Here is a 15,325-nt window from a genome sequence, read left to right on the forward strand (position 1 = left end):
ACCGCGGCTCTTCAGCCGTATCTTGAAAGACTTTTCACCTTGAACATCGCACCTTATCCTTGTCAGTGGTACATCAGTTGCATAACATGCAGTGGCCTTAGTATAACCGTGTAAGCTCCTACAATCCCGAGTTTAAGACCAGGCGGCCTCCTAAGTAACTGCTTCTTTATTGGCATGTCTGAATGTTTAGGTCTTGTGTACCATTTGTGCTATTCAGTGCCGTAGCTATTGCTCCCAGCGCCCGGTGCAGGCCACATCCCCTCCGTATGACCTCATGTGGAGGGGGCGTAGCCTGCACCTGGCGCTGGGAGCGAGTGATTACAGAAATGCATGGAGCATCCTCAGGATGCTCCAGGGTGCTGTAAGAGCAGCATTGTGACCATCTGGAGCGTCCTAAAGACACTCCAGGCAGCACTGCTGCAGAGATTCTGGCAGCAGAGTGCTGTTACAGGCACCCTGCTAGCCAGATGCAGGAGTTGTGGGTGAGCAGCGTTGCTGCCCACAGAGCGATGTGCTCTGTGCACCCACACCACTCGCACATCCCTAGTTATGGCCCTGGCACTATTGGACTAAACAGTCTTCTATTTTTAACCCATGTTTTATGTGAATTCTGGTGATATTCATTGGTTCTAGTCTGAAGCTGCATTTTGGTTGGAGCATTTCATTTTGGTGTACAACTCTTTGTAGGTAACACAAGAAGGGTCTAATTCATTCAAGAGATAGATGTCTGTATTTCTAGAACTTTACACTTTAATGTACTGTAATTTATCTGCTTGTTTCATGCTCATATGGTTGGGTATGTAAGAGCATAAACAAACAGCAATGTATTGTTTCCTGATATCACCACCCTTTTGTGATGTTGGAATAAAGCTTGTTCTAAGCTGACATCCCTGATTCCACCATCACAAAAATGGTGGCCATGTAAAAACATGCTTCTCTGTGTGTGTCTTGCAATAGACACTCATCTTGAGAAAGACACCGCAGTACGTCGAACCGTGTTGATAGAGTGTCTTTTTACTTGGGGTACTACATACCAGTTTTGACCTACATTACCACTGTATTGACATACCCAGGTTCCATCTTCTGCAGTGGATTATATGTTTTTCATATATATTTTGCATGTCTCTGCCCTACTTTTCCTTTAATAAACTTATTTGGTTGAACTATCTTCACCATCTGATCCCCCTCCCCCCTTTTTTTCTGGTTCCGGCTATATACATATCGGACAGAGAAAATTACCTATGTACGTTGCAGGGGCATGCATAAATTAGCCACTGTGATGCCCTACACAGCCTGAGGCCTCATAGCGCGCAATGAAGTTAGCAATGAAGTTGGCAATTTCTGAGTAAGGTCAGGGCTTGTGCAAGTGTGCAAAAGGCTGCGATGGTATTCGACGGTACCGATAGTTTTGCAGTCTTGCTAAGTATTATGGATGTGTGTAGGGTAAAGTGGACGTCCTTGTGTAGTGCTTTGGCGGCATAGCAATCACAATTAATTAGCATACTATCGCAGTTGAACTGCGTGCGTAATTGCTATTGCATTTACAGTTGCAATCGGTAGTGAGTCAGTCCCATAATCAATTAATCAAAATAGTCACAGTGACACCCCTCCCCCATTTACTCATTGGCTGCTTGATCACAAAATGTCCTGCAGGTGACTATGAATAAAATGTGGCTGTTCCCCATAACAACCAATCAAATGTTTTGTTCTATTTGCTAAACTGCACTTGTAAATGTACAGGGCACCTCCTTCTCTGTATGTATATAGGCCCTCATTCAGATGATGAGGGCCTGCGCACGCACAGCGCTCGCAGTGCGCGTGCGCAAGCCCCGGAGCAAGTGACAAATTAACTCGCTCCGGGGCTTGCTACAAACGGGGCGGCTGTCGATGTTGATCGACAGCTCGCCCTGTTTTGTAGGCGGGGTGCGGGGATAGCCGGACAAATGGAGGCGTTCCTGAAGGAACGCCTGCCGTTTGTAGGCGGCCCTACTGACATCACCAGTGATGTCAGTAGGGAGCTTCCTGCTCTGTTAGAGCAGGAAGCTACCTGGGGCTTGCGGTAGACGAGACCCTACCGCAAGGCTCTCGTTGCAAGCCCCGATGGTCACGATGGTCTCGACCATCGCGACCATCATTTGGTCACTCGCTAAAGGTGTGGGTGGATACCCACAGCTTAGCGAGCGGCCAGGAGGCCGGCTTTCAAAACAAGCTTTGCGAGCGGCTCTGAATGAGGGCCTTAGTTTGTCAGTGCTGAATCACAGCTGTACTGTGGACCCCTGAGCTATACATGTCCTATCTTGGTATCATGCTGCGTTCTATTAGTGCACTATGGACCTCATTCAGAGTCGGTCGTGAGCGCCGATGCGCTCGTAACCGAAGGTCGATGGTTTGGCCTGCGCACGTGCAGTGGCCGCACTGCTTGTGCGCAAGCCCCAGAGCGACAGAGAAACTCTGTCGCTCCGGAGCTCGCTACCAAAGGGGTGGCTGTCGATGTTGATCGACAACTGCCCCCGTTTGGTAGGCGGGCCGGGGGGGTGGTATCCAAAACGGAGGCGTTCCTTTACGAACACCTACCGTTTTGTGGGCGTCAGCACTGACATCATCAATGATGTCAGTGGGGAGCTTCCTGCTCCATCAGAGTAGAAAGCTTCCTGTGGCTTACGAGTGCCCAGACCCAACCTTAGGGTCTGGTCGTAAGCCCCGATGGTTGTGATGGTGATCACCATTGCGACCATCAACCTGGTCGGTCGTTAAGCTGTGTGTGGTAACCCACAGCTTAACGATCGACAAGGAGGCGGCCATTCAGGATGCAAGTGGCCGCCCTGATTCAGAGTGACCGCTTGCATCTAACGACCGCCTCTGAATGAGGTCCTATATCTTCATATAAATCTAGTATCTCAGAGATGGTTTCAGGGACTACATTTGGTTAACAATACTAATATTCTTACTGAGCAACCTTACCAGACTGGATCAACAAGTTGAAGGAAGTCATACTTGTCCTTATATGCCCAGCATCATAAAATAGTAACACTGACAAGCATCATGTTACAACACGGGCCATTGGCAGCCACTTAATGACATTTCTCATGCTTAGATCTTATACTGGAATCTATATAAATAATGATAATTTGTCATATACTGTGACTGTAAGCACAGGACAGGCATCACAGCAGAGCTAAGGCAGAGAAAAGAGGGAATGTATCACAGAATGGGACGCTTGTCCCACACACATGCACACACTTGTCCCTAACACATTTTAGGCCTCATGTACTGTTCAGTTGCCAATAAACTCATTTATTGGGTGCAGATTATGCTCCTTTGTGCTGAGCATGAGCACAACAAACGTATTGTCATCTTTGCCTATGTAGAGTCAGATGCGTATGCTTAGAGATGCAGAAAGAGGATGGAGGGGGCGTGTCTTGTGGGTGTGTTTATGCCTGTGGCACATGTGCAGACCACTGATTATCACTCAAATGCCTGGAAATTGGTATAGTGTTCAACTCTGAATCAGGCTTATTATCATTTACAAAAGTAAATACAGGGGCCGATGCTAAATGAGCAAAAAAACAGATTACACAAAGTGTGCGAATTTCTGATGATATGCCAAGTTCCAGCTCTGAACGAAATGCTGTCCTCCATGCAAAGGTAGTAGATGCATATGACAGGAAGATATCACAGAACCTTACAACCAAACTGCGCCCACGTTGAACAGGAAATCTCTCAGGCATGTGACATTTTTTTCCCAGCATGTAAACGACTATTCTATTTATTAATTTGAAAATAATATAGATTGTTCTCTAAGCACATATATTTGTTCTTCTTCTTCGAGAGAGGCTTGAGCAGCAAGCATCCTGATTTTCCGCTGAGAGGCAGGGGAGTGACATCTTCCCATCACTAACCTGCCAACGCTAACAGCAAGGCTGCACCTGCCCAGCAGGCTAGGTTGTGCACAGGTCACACTCACACTAGCAGCTGGGTGGGGCTACTGATCACTGAAGCAGGTTTCTCTTCAGCATTGAAGGAGGGGGACACAGGGGTCTATTTACTAAGCCTTGTGTGGAGATAAAGTGAACGGAGATAAAGTACCAGCCAATCAGCTCCTAACTGCCGTGTCACATAATGTGTTTGAAAAATAACAGGAGCTGATTGGTTGGTACTTTATCTCCATTCACTTTTCTCTCTCCAAGGCTTAGTACATAGATCACACTTCTTTTTCTCTCATATGTTGTTAAAATGTAAAACCTTGGAAAAGGCTATATCAGTGTCCACTACTCCCCATTCAGATTTTCCTCTCCGGGAGTTGCCCGGAGATGAGATGCGAGGGGGTTCAAAATATCAGCGTCATTAAGCCCCGCCCCTCACTGTAAAATGCCGGGAATCTCTCATATTTGACTAGTGGACGGGACCAAAAGATGTGATTCATATAGAATCGCTTCATTAGGTCTTGCCCCCTAGTCACAGACCTGCCGATCCCCGAGAAAATTCTGCCCACTTCACCTGGAAGTGGGTAGAATCTGAATGGAAAAGTGCATTCTACTGAGAGAGCCTTCAGTTGTAATGCCTGATGTCCAATTTACCTCAGATTCTGAGGTAAAACTTACTGGTATTAGAAATAAATACATAAAAATATTATGTATTTCTTACAGAACAGTTCTGACCGTAGCTGGCAATCGGGTAGATGGTGGCCCACAGTGCATGCGCACGATGGAGCCGGCACCATCGTGCGCATGCAAGAGACCCGGCTAGCGACAGGCACTCCGTCGCTCCGGGTCTCGCACCAAAGGGGGCGAGCTGTCGATGTTGAGTGACAGCTCGCCCCCTTTGGTGGGCGGGCCAGGGGGGTTGCTGCCCAAGTGATGTCAATGGAGAGATTCTGGCTCTGTTAGAGCCGAAATCTCTCTGCGGCTTGCGGCCATGAGACCCTACCACAAGGGTCTCGTCACAAGCCCGATGGTCGCGATGGTCTTGACCATCGCAACCATCATCATGGCCGCTCGCAATAGCTGTCGGTGGTCACCCACAGCTATGCGAGCGGCCAAGAGGCTGATCCAAAAAAAAAAGCCCGGCCCTGATTCAGAGCGAGCACTCTGTCAGAGTGAGCGGCTCTGAATCAGGCCCTTAATCTGGTGCTGGCATCAAGTGGAAACCGGAAGTTTGATAAGGGTATTTGCATGATAAACCCATTGCTGGTCCTTCCCATATTGAATAATCCTCAAGTCCTTCTTCTGTGGTAGATGAGGAGTCTGAGGAAGTAATTGGGACAGCTGTGTCTTTAAAGTAGGGATGTGCAGGTTCAGATTAGTTCAGATTTTCCCGCCAAATTCTGATTTTTCCCGCCAAAAATCGGGTCTCAGAAAGAGGCAAAACATCATCTTTCATGGACAAACATCATGATTCCTGGAAAAAAGTCCATGAAAGATTATGTTTGTCCATGAAAGATGACGTTTTGCCTCTTTCTAAGACCTGATTTTTGGCGGGAAAATTCAGAATTTGGGGGAAAATGAAAACTAATCCGAGCCGACACATCGCTACTTTAAAGTCACTTTGGGCACTCAGGAGTTTTCTGTAAGAAAATGAGGATGGAAGATACAGTGCTAGTTTCTGTCACAGATATAGGGCATATTTAAGCCTCTGACTGTAGCAGGCTTGAACTTACTAAAAAACCTTATAAAGGCTTGTCACTGTGTAATCATAATCATCCTTCTCCTCGGGTATTAGTTGTGAGAAAAAAATATCCCCAGACTCTGAGGTAAAATGGTTTTTGTTTCATAATGAACCATTTTCTGAGGTTCAGACCAGCACTTCCCACTAAAAATAAATAAATAAATCCTCACAGGGATGCCATCTTGGGCACAGACACAAAGTTCCCTGATACATACCTCCCAACATGACCCTCTCCAGGAGGGACACAATGCTCTGGTCCTGGACTTCCCTGGTAATTTATGATTGGTTGCGGCTCCAGAGGCGGGCCTGTAGTACAGTCCAAAATTCAAATAGGGGAGCCACACCAACTGCCAGTGAGTCCAAGCCAGTGATGGTTGGCAGTGTGTGAAATTACAGTTGGTGTGACTCCCCTATTTGAATTTTGAACTGCGCAGCAGCCCAACCTCTTACCAGGGAAGTCCAGGACCAGAGCATTGTGTCCCTCCTGGAGAGGGTCATGTTGGGAGGTATGCTGATATTGCCAGTAGTATGCAAATCATTTGGAAACTCTTACTCTGAATAATACCCCTTTCACACTGAAAATGAAAATCCCATGTAATACACTTTTACCCGGTAATTTGCTAAAGAACCCGGGATTTTTCCCTGTGTGAAAGGGTCATCCCAGCATTAAATTCCCAGGTCTCCGACCCTGGTTTTTTGCCGGGTCGTAGACCCGGGAATTAAGTCCCGGGTTGACCCTTTCACACAGGGAAAAAACCCAGGTTGTTTTGCAAATTACCAGGTAAAAGTGAATTACCCGGGATTTTAATTTTCCTGTGTGAAAGGGGTATCATTAAGTATTTGCAATACATGATTTTACTGTCATGTATTCTCCAGTATCTAATGCACAATGCTGCTAATCCTCCCCCCCCCCCGCTGTACCAACTGTGTTAGTACTCCTCTCCTATTATCTGTACTGAACCACTCCACTGCCTACATTATCAATATAATCATTGTCTAAGGTCTGTCCAGTCTCTGACTTGTGCAGTGGGCCGACCCCTGCAGCGTTGGGACAGACCAGCTGATGAGGACAGAGGAGGACCACTCTGCGCCAGGTACGGGTCAGGGTAAGTATACAGCTGGGACTGGGCAGAACGGAGTAGGGAGGGGGTAGTATGGTGATGGGAGGGACTCAGCCAGTGGTGGATGATGGTGACGTGGCATCCTTTACTAGTTAATATCATAATAACACATGTTCAGGGACGTATCTATAATGGGTGCAGGGCACACGGGCCCCTGGGGCTAGGGGGGCCCACACACCGCACACCCTGCACCCATATTCTTAATACTTACCTCTCCGTAGTCCCACATCGGCGCTATCAGCTCTGTAAAAATCGCATGGCAAATGGTCAGAGCAGCCATTTTCCCGGCATTTTGCGCATGCACAGTAGGGAAATTGCCGGGAAAATGGCTACAGCAACATTTTCCTGGTGACCTGCACGTGTGCAGTAGACTCTGGGCACAAACTAGTGCCCAGAGTCTACTACTGCAGCGCTGCGCTCAGTGCATTGCCGACCGCCAGAGAGAGAGAGAAGGGGGCCCCGGATGGAGACTGCACATGGGATCCATGCTTTCTTAGGTGTCTATTTACTAAGCCTTGGAAGTAGATAAAGTGAATAGAGATACAGTACCAGCCAACCAGCTCCTGTCATTATTTAAACACCAGCCTGTCAAATGGCAGTTAGCAGTGATCGCGCCGAGCGGCAAAATATGTGGGTCCCAGGGACCCACCACTTTAAAAAAATGGGGTCCTACCTGATCATTTCTCGGTCCCATCATAATTTATAGTTTAGAGATCCCCATATGCCACCACACTTTCTCACATACCCCTAGAATGCCCATCTGATACCCCCAATAGCATCAGTTTTGTACACAGAGGTCAGATTGTAGTACCCACTGACAATAATGGGGACTGCAGTCTGCTGCGGTAGTTAGCCTTGTGCAGGAGATTTCTGTGAAATCTTCTGCATTAGACTGTTCTTACCTAGCAGTGATACATAAAATTATGCAGAAACTGTAGTTTTTGCATCGTTTTTCGAAAAACCGGGAGCTGGGAACAGGAGTAGGAGGTGGGGAGCAGAGAACAGGAGGATCCAGGGAGTCAGATTATAGGTGAGGGGAACTAGAGATAGGAGGAGAGGGCAGGAACTGAAGAAGGGGCTGGGATGTGGAGGGGAGCTATGTACAGGAGAAGCAGGAGTGTAGCTAGGGACAGGAGGAGTAGGCAGGGAAAGGAGAAGGGTCTGGGTGCCACCGGGTATTAGAGGTAGAGGGGTAGGCAGGGACAGGAGTAAGGGTTAATTTTATTTCCCCTTCATCCTAAGGACCTGGGTGTGATGTGAAGTAGGACGGAAGTACAGGTCCAGGCCCTCACAGCGATGATATGTTGTCTCAGCTGGAGTATCTGTCTACCGATAGTAGAGATTTGTACCCTCGTAGGCTCACTTCGCTCGCCACAGGCTTCTACTTGGTTACAGCTATATCCCCTTCAGTTTCTGTACCCTGGCATCATCAGCTACTGTCTGTCAATCCCTACCATCCAAGTGGGCATAGAGGGGGAATATAATTTTGTGGCGAGTGGACAGGTTTCTTTATTTAGGGAACTGTGTGGGCAGGGAACTGCACTTCCACCCGCACTGCACGTCACTTCCAGGTACAAATACAGAAGGGGAAATATACCTTTCCATTTCTATTTCACCTCTATTCCCATGTGGATAGTAACTGATGACGTCAGGGTCCAATCGGTGAAGAACATCTAGAAACTACCCAGGAGAAAGGGGCTGAGTGCCACCGGGTATCAGTAGGGGAGAGGAGCTGCAGACAGGAGGTGGAGGGGGGTAGGCAGGGCCAAGAGAAGGGGCTGGGTGCCACTGGGTATTAGAGGGGGAGAGGAGATGCAGACAGGAGGTGGAGGGTGGTAGGCAGAGACAAGAGAAGGGGCTGGGTGCCACTGGGTATTAGAGAATGGGCGAGATAGCTGCAGACAGGAGGAGGTGGAGGGGGGTAGGCAGGGACAAGAGAAGGGGTTGGGTTCCACTGGGTAATAGAGGGGGAGAGGAGCTGCAGACAGGAGGTGGAGGGGGGTAGGCAGAGACAAGAGAAGGGGCTGGGTGTCACTCGGTATTAGAGGGAGAAAGGAGTTGCAGTGCATGCATATATAGGAGAACACATGGTGTTCAAAGCTGGAGAGCAAGTGAGGCAAGAGTACAGCACTCAGTGTCTGTGCTGACAGCTACACGTAACCCTTCCATGCCAGGCTGTGCAGAGACATGGGGCTGCCGCTAAGACACTAGCTAGGAAACCAAGAACCTCTTAAACGGGATGGTTATTCTAAACAGGAAGCCAACACTTACCATCATACCAGATGCATCTGCCCCGGCTGCTTCCTATCTCTCCTGTACTTCGGCAGAACCCGGTACACCCCATCACTCATTGGCATCCTCCAGCTTGCCCTAACACTGCAGATTCCAATGCAGTGCAGGGCAGGGCACGGGCTCCTTAGCGTCATTGACAGCCCCCACCCCTGCACCACACCACACCAAGCCCACCCGCAGCGATACCTGCTTTAGGGTACCGGGTGTAGTCTTCAAGCTGGGGGCTGGGCCGCAGACTTCTAAACTCCGGGGGAAGAGAGGTGGCCGCAGTCTTCTCCACGCCGCGGCAGTCCACTCCGAGTCACGCTGACTGCTGAGTGAGCTGCAGCATCAAGGGGCGTGTAACGGCTGGCTCCACCTCCTTTTTGATGTCTCCCCTGCAGCCGGGCAGGGGGGACATCAATCATGTAACCAGAAGCCGGAGAGTGACAAGCTGCGGAGCGCATCCCCAGGGACTCACCCACTCTGAAAAAGTGAGTCTCTGGTCCTCATTAGTGGGTAAAATATTTGCGATCACTGGTTAGGAGCTGATTGGCTGGTACCTTATCTCCGTTCACTTTATCTCCATCCAAGGCTTAGTAAATAGACCCCTTAATACGCCCCTGCATATGTTACTTAAAGGGCCTATCCATTAGGCGACCTGAAAAACTGAACCTCTAGCGTTCAGTCCTTCAGGTCGCCGGGTGCGATGCCCGCACTGAACGGCGTTCACTGAACGTCTTTCAGTGCAGGATCCTGACCCCCTATCTCGGAACATGGGGAACCTGACGAGCGTCATCAGGTTGACCAGCATGTTCCGTAGATAGTCGGGGTCGGCAAGGACCCAGCGTGCACGCGCATCGCTGGTCCTTGCCGGCTATCCATTACACGACTTTGTGAACAATGCGACCAAAACATCCTGGTTTTGGTTGGATCGTTCAAAAAGTCGTGTAATGGATAGGCCCCTTTTCTTACACTCACCAATCACTTTCTGAACAATGGACAAGTCTTCAAACTCACAATGCAGCTACAGTTTTTTATTCTTGCTGTCTCCAACAAAACTTTAACAAAAAGACAAGCACTGTAATGTATGTAATATATGATGTGGCAAGAAAACCATATAAAACCTAAACGCACCTTGCTTTGAAACAATGTTTAAGCTCTTTTATGAAATGATTGAGCCTGGGTGAACGGCAACTGAGCATATGCAGGAAGAGGTGATGCAGGCTTTGTGAGCCCAACAGGGCCTATCCTTGCCCTAATGCTTCCCTCTGGTCCTCTGTGGCTTCTTCTTGCAGCGGTGGGTCTGATATTTGTAGGAATTACAAAAAAATCACACCAAATTGGAGATGGGGAGATATAATCACTGAGTTAAAGAAATCAGAGAGTAAGTAGATCTACATTATGAAAACTTTGAATCCATATGGACTAAATATAGATATGCAGCTTAATGCTCTTTGGGAATAAAAGAACCATACCACTGATAAAAGTAAAGTATTTTTTTTTTTTTTACATTAATTTTACACATTTAACTGTATTACATATTAATAATAGCTGTAAAGTTACACTACAAATACATTATAGCCACAGTTTTATTGTCACAGTATGTAGCAAACCTGGTCCCTAGATACAGTTGTATCAAATGCGATCGCAGCTGTGATTACACACGCAGTTTTGCTGTGAAAATATGCTAATGTTTGCAACCACTCAGCCAGCATAGGGACACCCACTACCACTTTCTCACACTTGTAAGACCTCGCAGTTCTGTGTATACATCGGTAACATCGGACCCTCATGCAGAATTACAGCAGCTCTGATCTGTCTCAGAAATTGCAAGTCTCGTCGCACGCAGTGAGTACACAAGCTGCGTATGCTGTTGCAGTGGCTAATTTATGCATGCCCATGCAACGGCGTTCAAACGGACAGGCACGTCTGTGTTTCTCTGACCACTCCCCCGTCACCAACCCCAAATGCTGACGTCCCTTCACTCATTCTGTGATGGCTTTGTACCTGCATGCCTGATTGCAATGCGATCGCAATGCTAACCTGCGCATGCCCACTGCCGTCCATACGCATGCACAGTACGCACCATCGGCCGATCTGTATACGCGGTTTTGTGATCCATGCAGAATTAGGCCCATAGTTAATAGTGCATGCAATGTGTTATTTCCTGGAGTAACAGTACTATTTGTTTTTAATTCCAGGTGTTGGAGTTACTATGGTGCTGATATCAACTCTAGTATCTATTTACTACAATGTGATTATTGCCTACAGCCTGTTTTACTTATTTGCATCGTTTCGAAGTTACCTGCCCTGGTCTGACTGCTTTGAGTGGGCAGACAGTAATTGTCGGAGTGGATTAAGTGGTAAGTAGGCCTAGTCTTATTGATAACTTTAGTCATGGATGAATGAGAAGGGAGAGCATGGGAATGGGATGACTCTGCATGTCGGGGAGAAGGGGTGAAGCACCATTTAAACCATCAGTATTATGGTTACATTTCTGTTGTAAGATCAACTATATATCCATATAACAAAGAGCATACCCACGGTACACCCTCATTCTGAACTTTGGAGCTGCCGAAGTCCAGCTGAAAATGCGTCGCAGAGTAAAATGGTGAGCGGAGTAAGGAGGGGCACACAGAATTACCGCAGCTGTAGGCAGTGCTGCACATGCGCTGCTTTTATGGATGTAATAGCGCATGCGCAGAACTGATTATAGCTGCAGTAAGTTAGAGCAGACAGGGAAAACTACATATTTCCTGAAGAGCTGTCATCTCAAAAATGACAGCTTTTCGAAATAGATAGTTATGGGAAGGAGGAATGATGAATTCCTCCTGTAATTAGGTAGAACTCCATGCCAGTTCTAAACATAATTACCTCCAGATACATTTTAGTTATGATGAATAGGCCCCAGAGAGAGCACAGCAGCTCCATTAGGCATGAGTCAGTACTGCTAAACAACTACAGGTGGCACTGCTATGTGACTTTGTGAGGGCTATGCGCAACTGATTGAACTGATTGTCATGATGATTCATGAGCAGGGCCGTAGCTCGGGTAGTGCGGCCAGTGCCATCGCACAGGGCACCACAGGGCATGGGGCGCTGTTTGGGCCTGTCAAATTTCTGTTTATTATCATTCTCACTTGTAGCTTCCTCTTATTTCATCCCAAGCATCTCCTGGCCTCTCCTATCGCTTCCCTGGTCCTTCCCCATGAGCCATGGCCCTTTTTTGGGTGCATTATGTCCCTTTGAAAAATGAGGTGAACGCCAATGCTCTTTCTGGCACAGGGCACCAAAAAGTCTAGTTACGACTCTGTTCATGAGTCATTCTCCTGGCATCTAGTTCACTAGTTCAAGTAGGTCAGTGACTCATGCAAGTCACATGATACATTCCCAATCAGCTCTCTCATACATTCATCTTGAGTCAGTACTGCTAAACTACCACAGGTGGCACTGCTATGCTCAGACATTGTGAGGATTCTGTAGAGCTCATGAGTCATTATTCTCCTGACATATAGGTCAGTAGTTCGTTTAGTCTAGTGAGTGGATCATGTAGCTCACAAGTCACATGATACATTCCCCATCAGCTCAAGGCACAGTGCTGAGTGCTGCATGTTAAATACTGTATACTGTTTTGTTTATTCCACAAGACATAGGGGGAAATGTGATCAAATGGAAAGGATGCCCATAGAAACCAATCAGCTTCTGTCATTTTATAGAAAGTGCTAGATAAATGCCAGAAGCTGGCTTATACAACCCCTACACTATCAGACCCATTATCTCCCTAAATACAGAAAAATAGAAAAATTGTATAATTTTGAAAGGAAAATAGAATTGCAATTAGAATACTTATGATTTATAGCAAACTGTGTGGCAGCGAGGCAGCTGGGTATCATAATGCGGTAATGATGGGCCTATGTTTATGTGGAGGCCTGGAGCTGTAGTCCCATCCACCCCATTTTTAATCTAGCCCAGGTGTGCATTCAGTGACATTAATGGGTGCAATTAAAAAATAAGATGGGGTAAGGGTATGGGTTTTTTCCAATTACTGTTTTTTCTTCTCAATTACTGTGTTTTAAAAGCAAGAACAAGTGACGCATCACAATATTCTTAATTTGGGTCTTTCTCAAAAATAATTAACTTTGCAGAGCTAAACATGTCACTATTACTTTGCTGTATAAGTGATTGCTTTTTGAAATATTAAAGATCAGACATAATAAACATATCTGGTCATTAGAACAAGAATCATCTAGTAGAAACACTGTACTGTATGTGTAATAGACTAGTTCTGTTTCCAATCACTTCTATCAGCAGTGTATCAGAGCCAGTGATGCAATGACCTAAATGAACTACTCTTTTGAGTGAACTAGATCATAATGACCTAATGAATGAACTAGATTTCCCATCACTATAGATCAGCACTTTACTCCACAACTGAGAACATGTAAAAAGTTGTTTTTGTGGGGGAAAAAATATTCTCAAAATATGTTCAATCTCACACAACTAAATCTTATGTTTACAGTTGGGCATGTTACTGGGGTACATACTGGATCTAACCCACACTCCAGAAAGGCCGCCCTGATTCATCCTCCTTCTTCAACGAGAGAATCCAAAACAATGTCACCTCCTTTGTCTCCTGTCTTGTCAGTACACAATGCTCGTTTACGATTTGTTATCCACTCTTCTGCCTTTTCACTGACTGGTCACCCCTGTCCAGACTGATTTCCCCTTCCTCCACCTTGTTACCTGTTACATTGCTAGAAATGCCTTTTTACAAAATACTCTTGTTGTCACTGGAGAACTTTGCAGTTTTGCACATCTCTCAAATATATTTTCTTGCATGAGTTACTGCTTCACTGTTGGTAAAAAGAGGAAAGAAACTGAATGTGGTCATAATACCGACAGTCGGGATGCTGGCGCTTAGAATGCCGGCACTGGAATACCGACACCTGCCAGAATACCGGTTCCAGCATCCCAACAGCCAATACTGGAGTTAGGGTTAGACACAAGGGGGAGGGTTGAAGTTAGGCACTAAGGGGGGAGAGTTCGGCTTAGAGTGTATAGGGGGGGATTAGGTGTAGGCAGTGGGGAGGGAAGGTTAGGCCTATTTCAGACACAACGGTTTTGTCCAGACAGAAAAAACTGTCCTTTTTTTTCTGTGGATCAGTCACTCTCACAAGCAACGACTTTGTGCCAGGTGTAATATTAATGCTGGGTGCTCTTTTCAATCTTTAAAACTGAAGACTGTGGATGGGTAGAAGGTCAACATACAACTAAATACTGTGGTGTGTGAAAGCATGCCTACAATCATGTACTTCACTATCTTACGGTGACGGCACGGCACGGCACGGCATGGCGGCCGTCCTTGTCAGTGGTTATTCAGGGCTGTAGCACGGCGACCATGCAGTAATCGTGTCATCTGGAAGCATGCATGTATTTCTCCGTTTGACTACAACCACTCTATGGAAAATAACAGATCTTTTCCTGTACGGACAAAACCACTGTGTCTGAAATAGCCTTTAGGGTTATCGTTAGGGAGAAGGAGAGGGTTAGGATACTGACCAACAGGTGTCGGTATCCTAACCCTGTCAGGATGCCGGTGTTGAGATTCTGACTTTCAGGATCCCGAGCGCAGGTATCCCCTACCCAACTGAAACAAGTAGCCCGTAGCCCATGACACATATTATAAATATCTGTCAAGACTGGACTCCCAGGAGCTCTAAGGTTTGCACAGCTGCTACCATTGGGATCTCGGCTGCTAAACCACTGCTAAACATACATGTATCCTTCCGAACCAATCACTGTCATCACATAGAGATGTCACTGGCTCGTTCCTCCACTATGATACTGAGTAGTCACAGCATGATTAGCCCCACACAGCGCTCGCGCTCTATTACTGTTCCATGATAGCAGTAACAGCAGCTACTTTTGTGATATAAAGCTCAAACTCCAACAAACAATAAACAGTGGTGGATCCACTGAGGACAATCTGAGGGGAGGGAACATAATAATAGCAGTAGCAGCCTCTGCTCTCTCCCTGGCCGGCATTGTGTGCTGCTGCTGCCACTGCTGTTATTGTGTAACATTTCTATGTGTCACATTTTGCAGGTGTCAACATGTTGGGTGTCAACATTTTAACCATGTCAACATTATTATATGTTACATTATGGTGTCGACATTGTGATTGTCAAAGTGCTGACTACATTTTGGGAGTACCTATTTTCTGTATCAAGGAGGAAAGTGACTGTAGTTGAAGAAACATATTGTATA

At 46.7% G+C, this 15,325-nt stretch overlaps 1 protein-coding gene across 1 annotated transcript in view; it reads left to right on the top strand.

The window, feature by feature from the left end:
* Positions 1-15,325, top strand: part of LOC148538576 (sodium- and chloride-dependent neutral and basic amino acid transporter B(0+)-like) — a 74,607-nt gene that overhangs the window by 21,526 nt on the left and 37,756 nt on the right. Inside the window, exon 4 of the mRNA XM_088452590.1 lies at positions 11,261-11,422. Coding sequence (XP_088308716.1) covers positions 11,261-11,422 — 162 coding nt within the window. The remainder of the gene's footprint in view (positions 1-11,260; positions 11,423-15,325) is intronic.

This window comes from Taudactylus pleione, unplaced genomic scaffold, assembly GCF_031769625.1.
Source record: "Taudactylus pleione unplaced genomic scaffold, aTauple2 ptg000039l, whole genome shotgun sequence".
Lineage (NCBI taxonomy): Eukaryota > Metazoa > Chordata > Amphibia > Anura > Myobatrachidae > Taudactylus > Taudactylus pleione.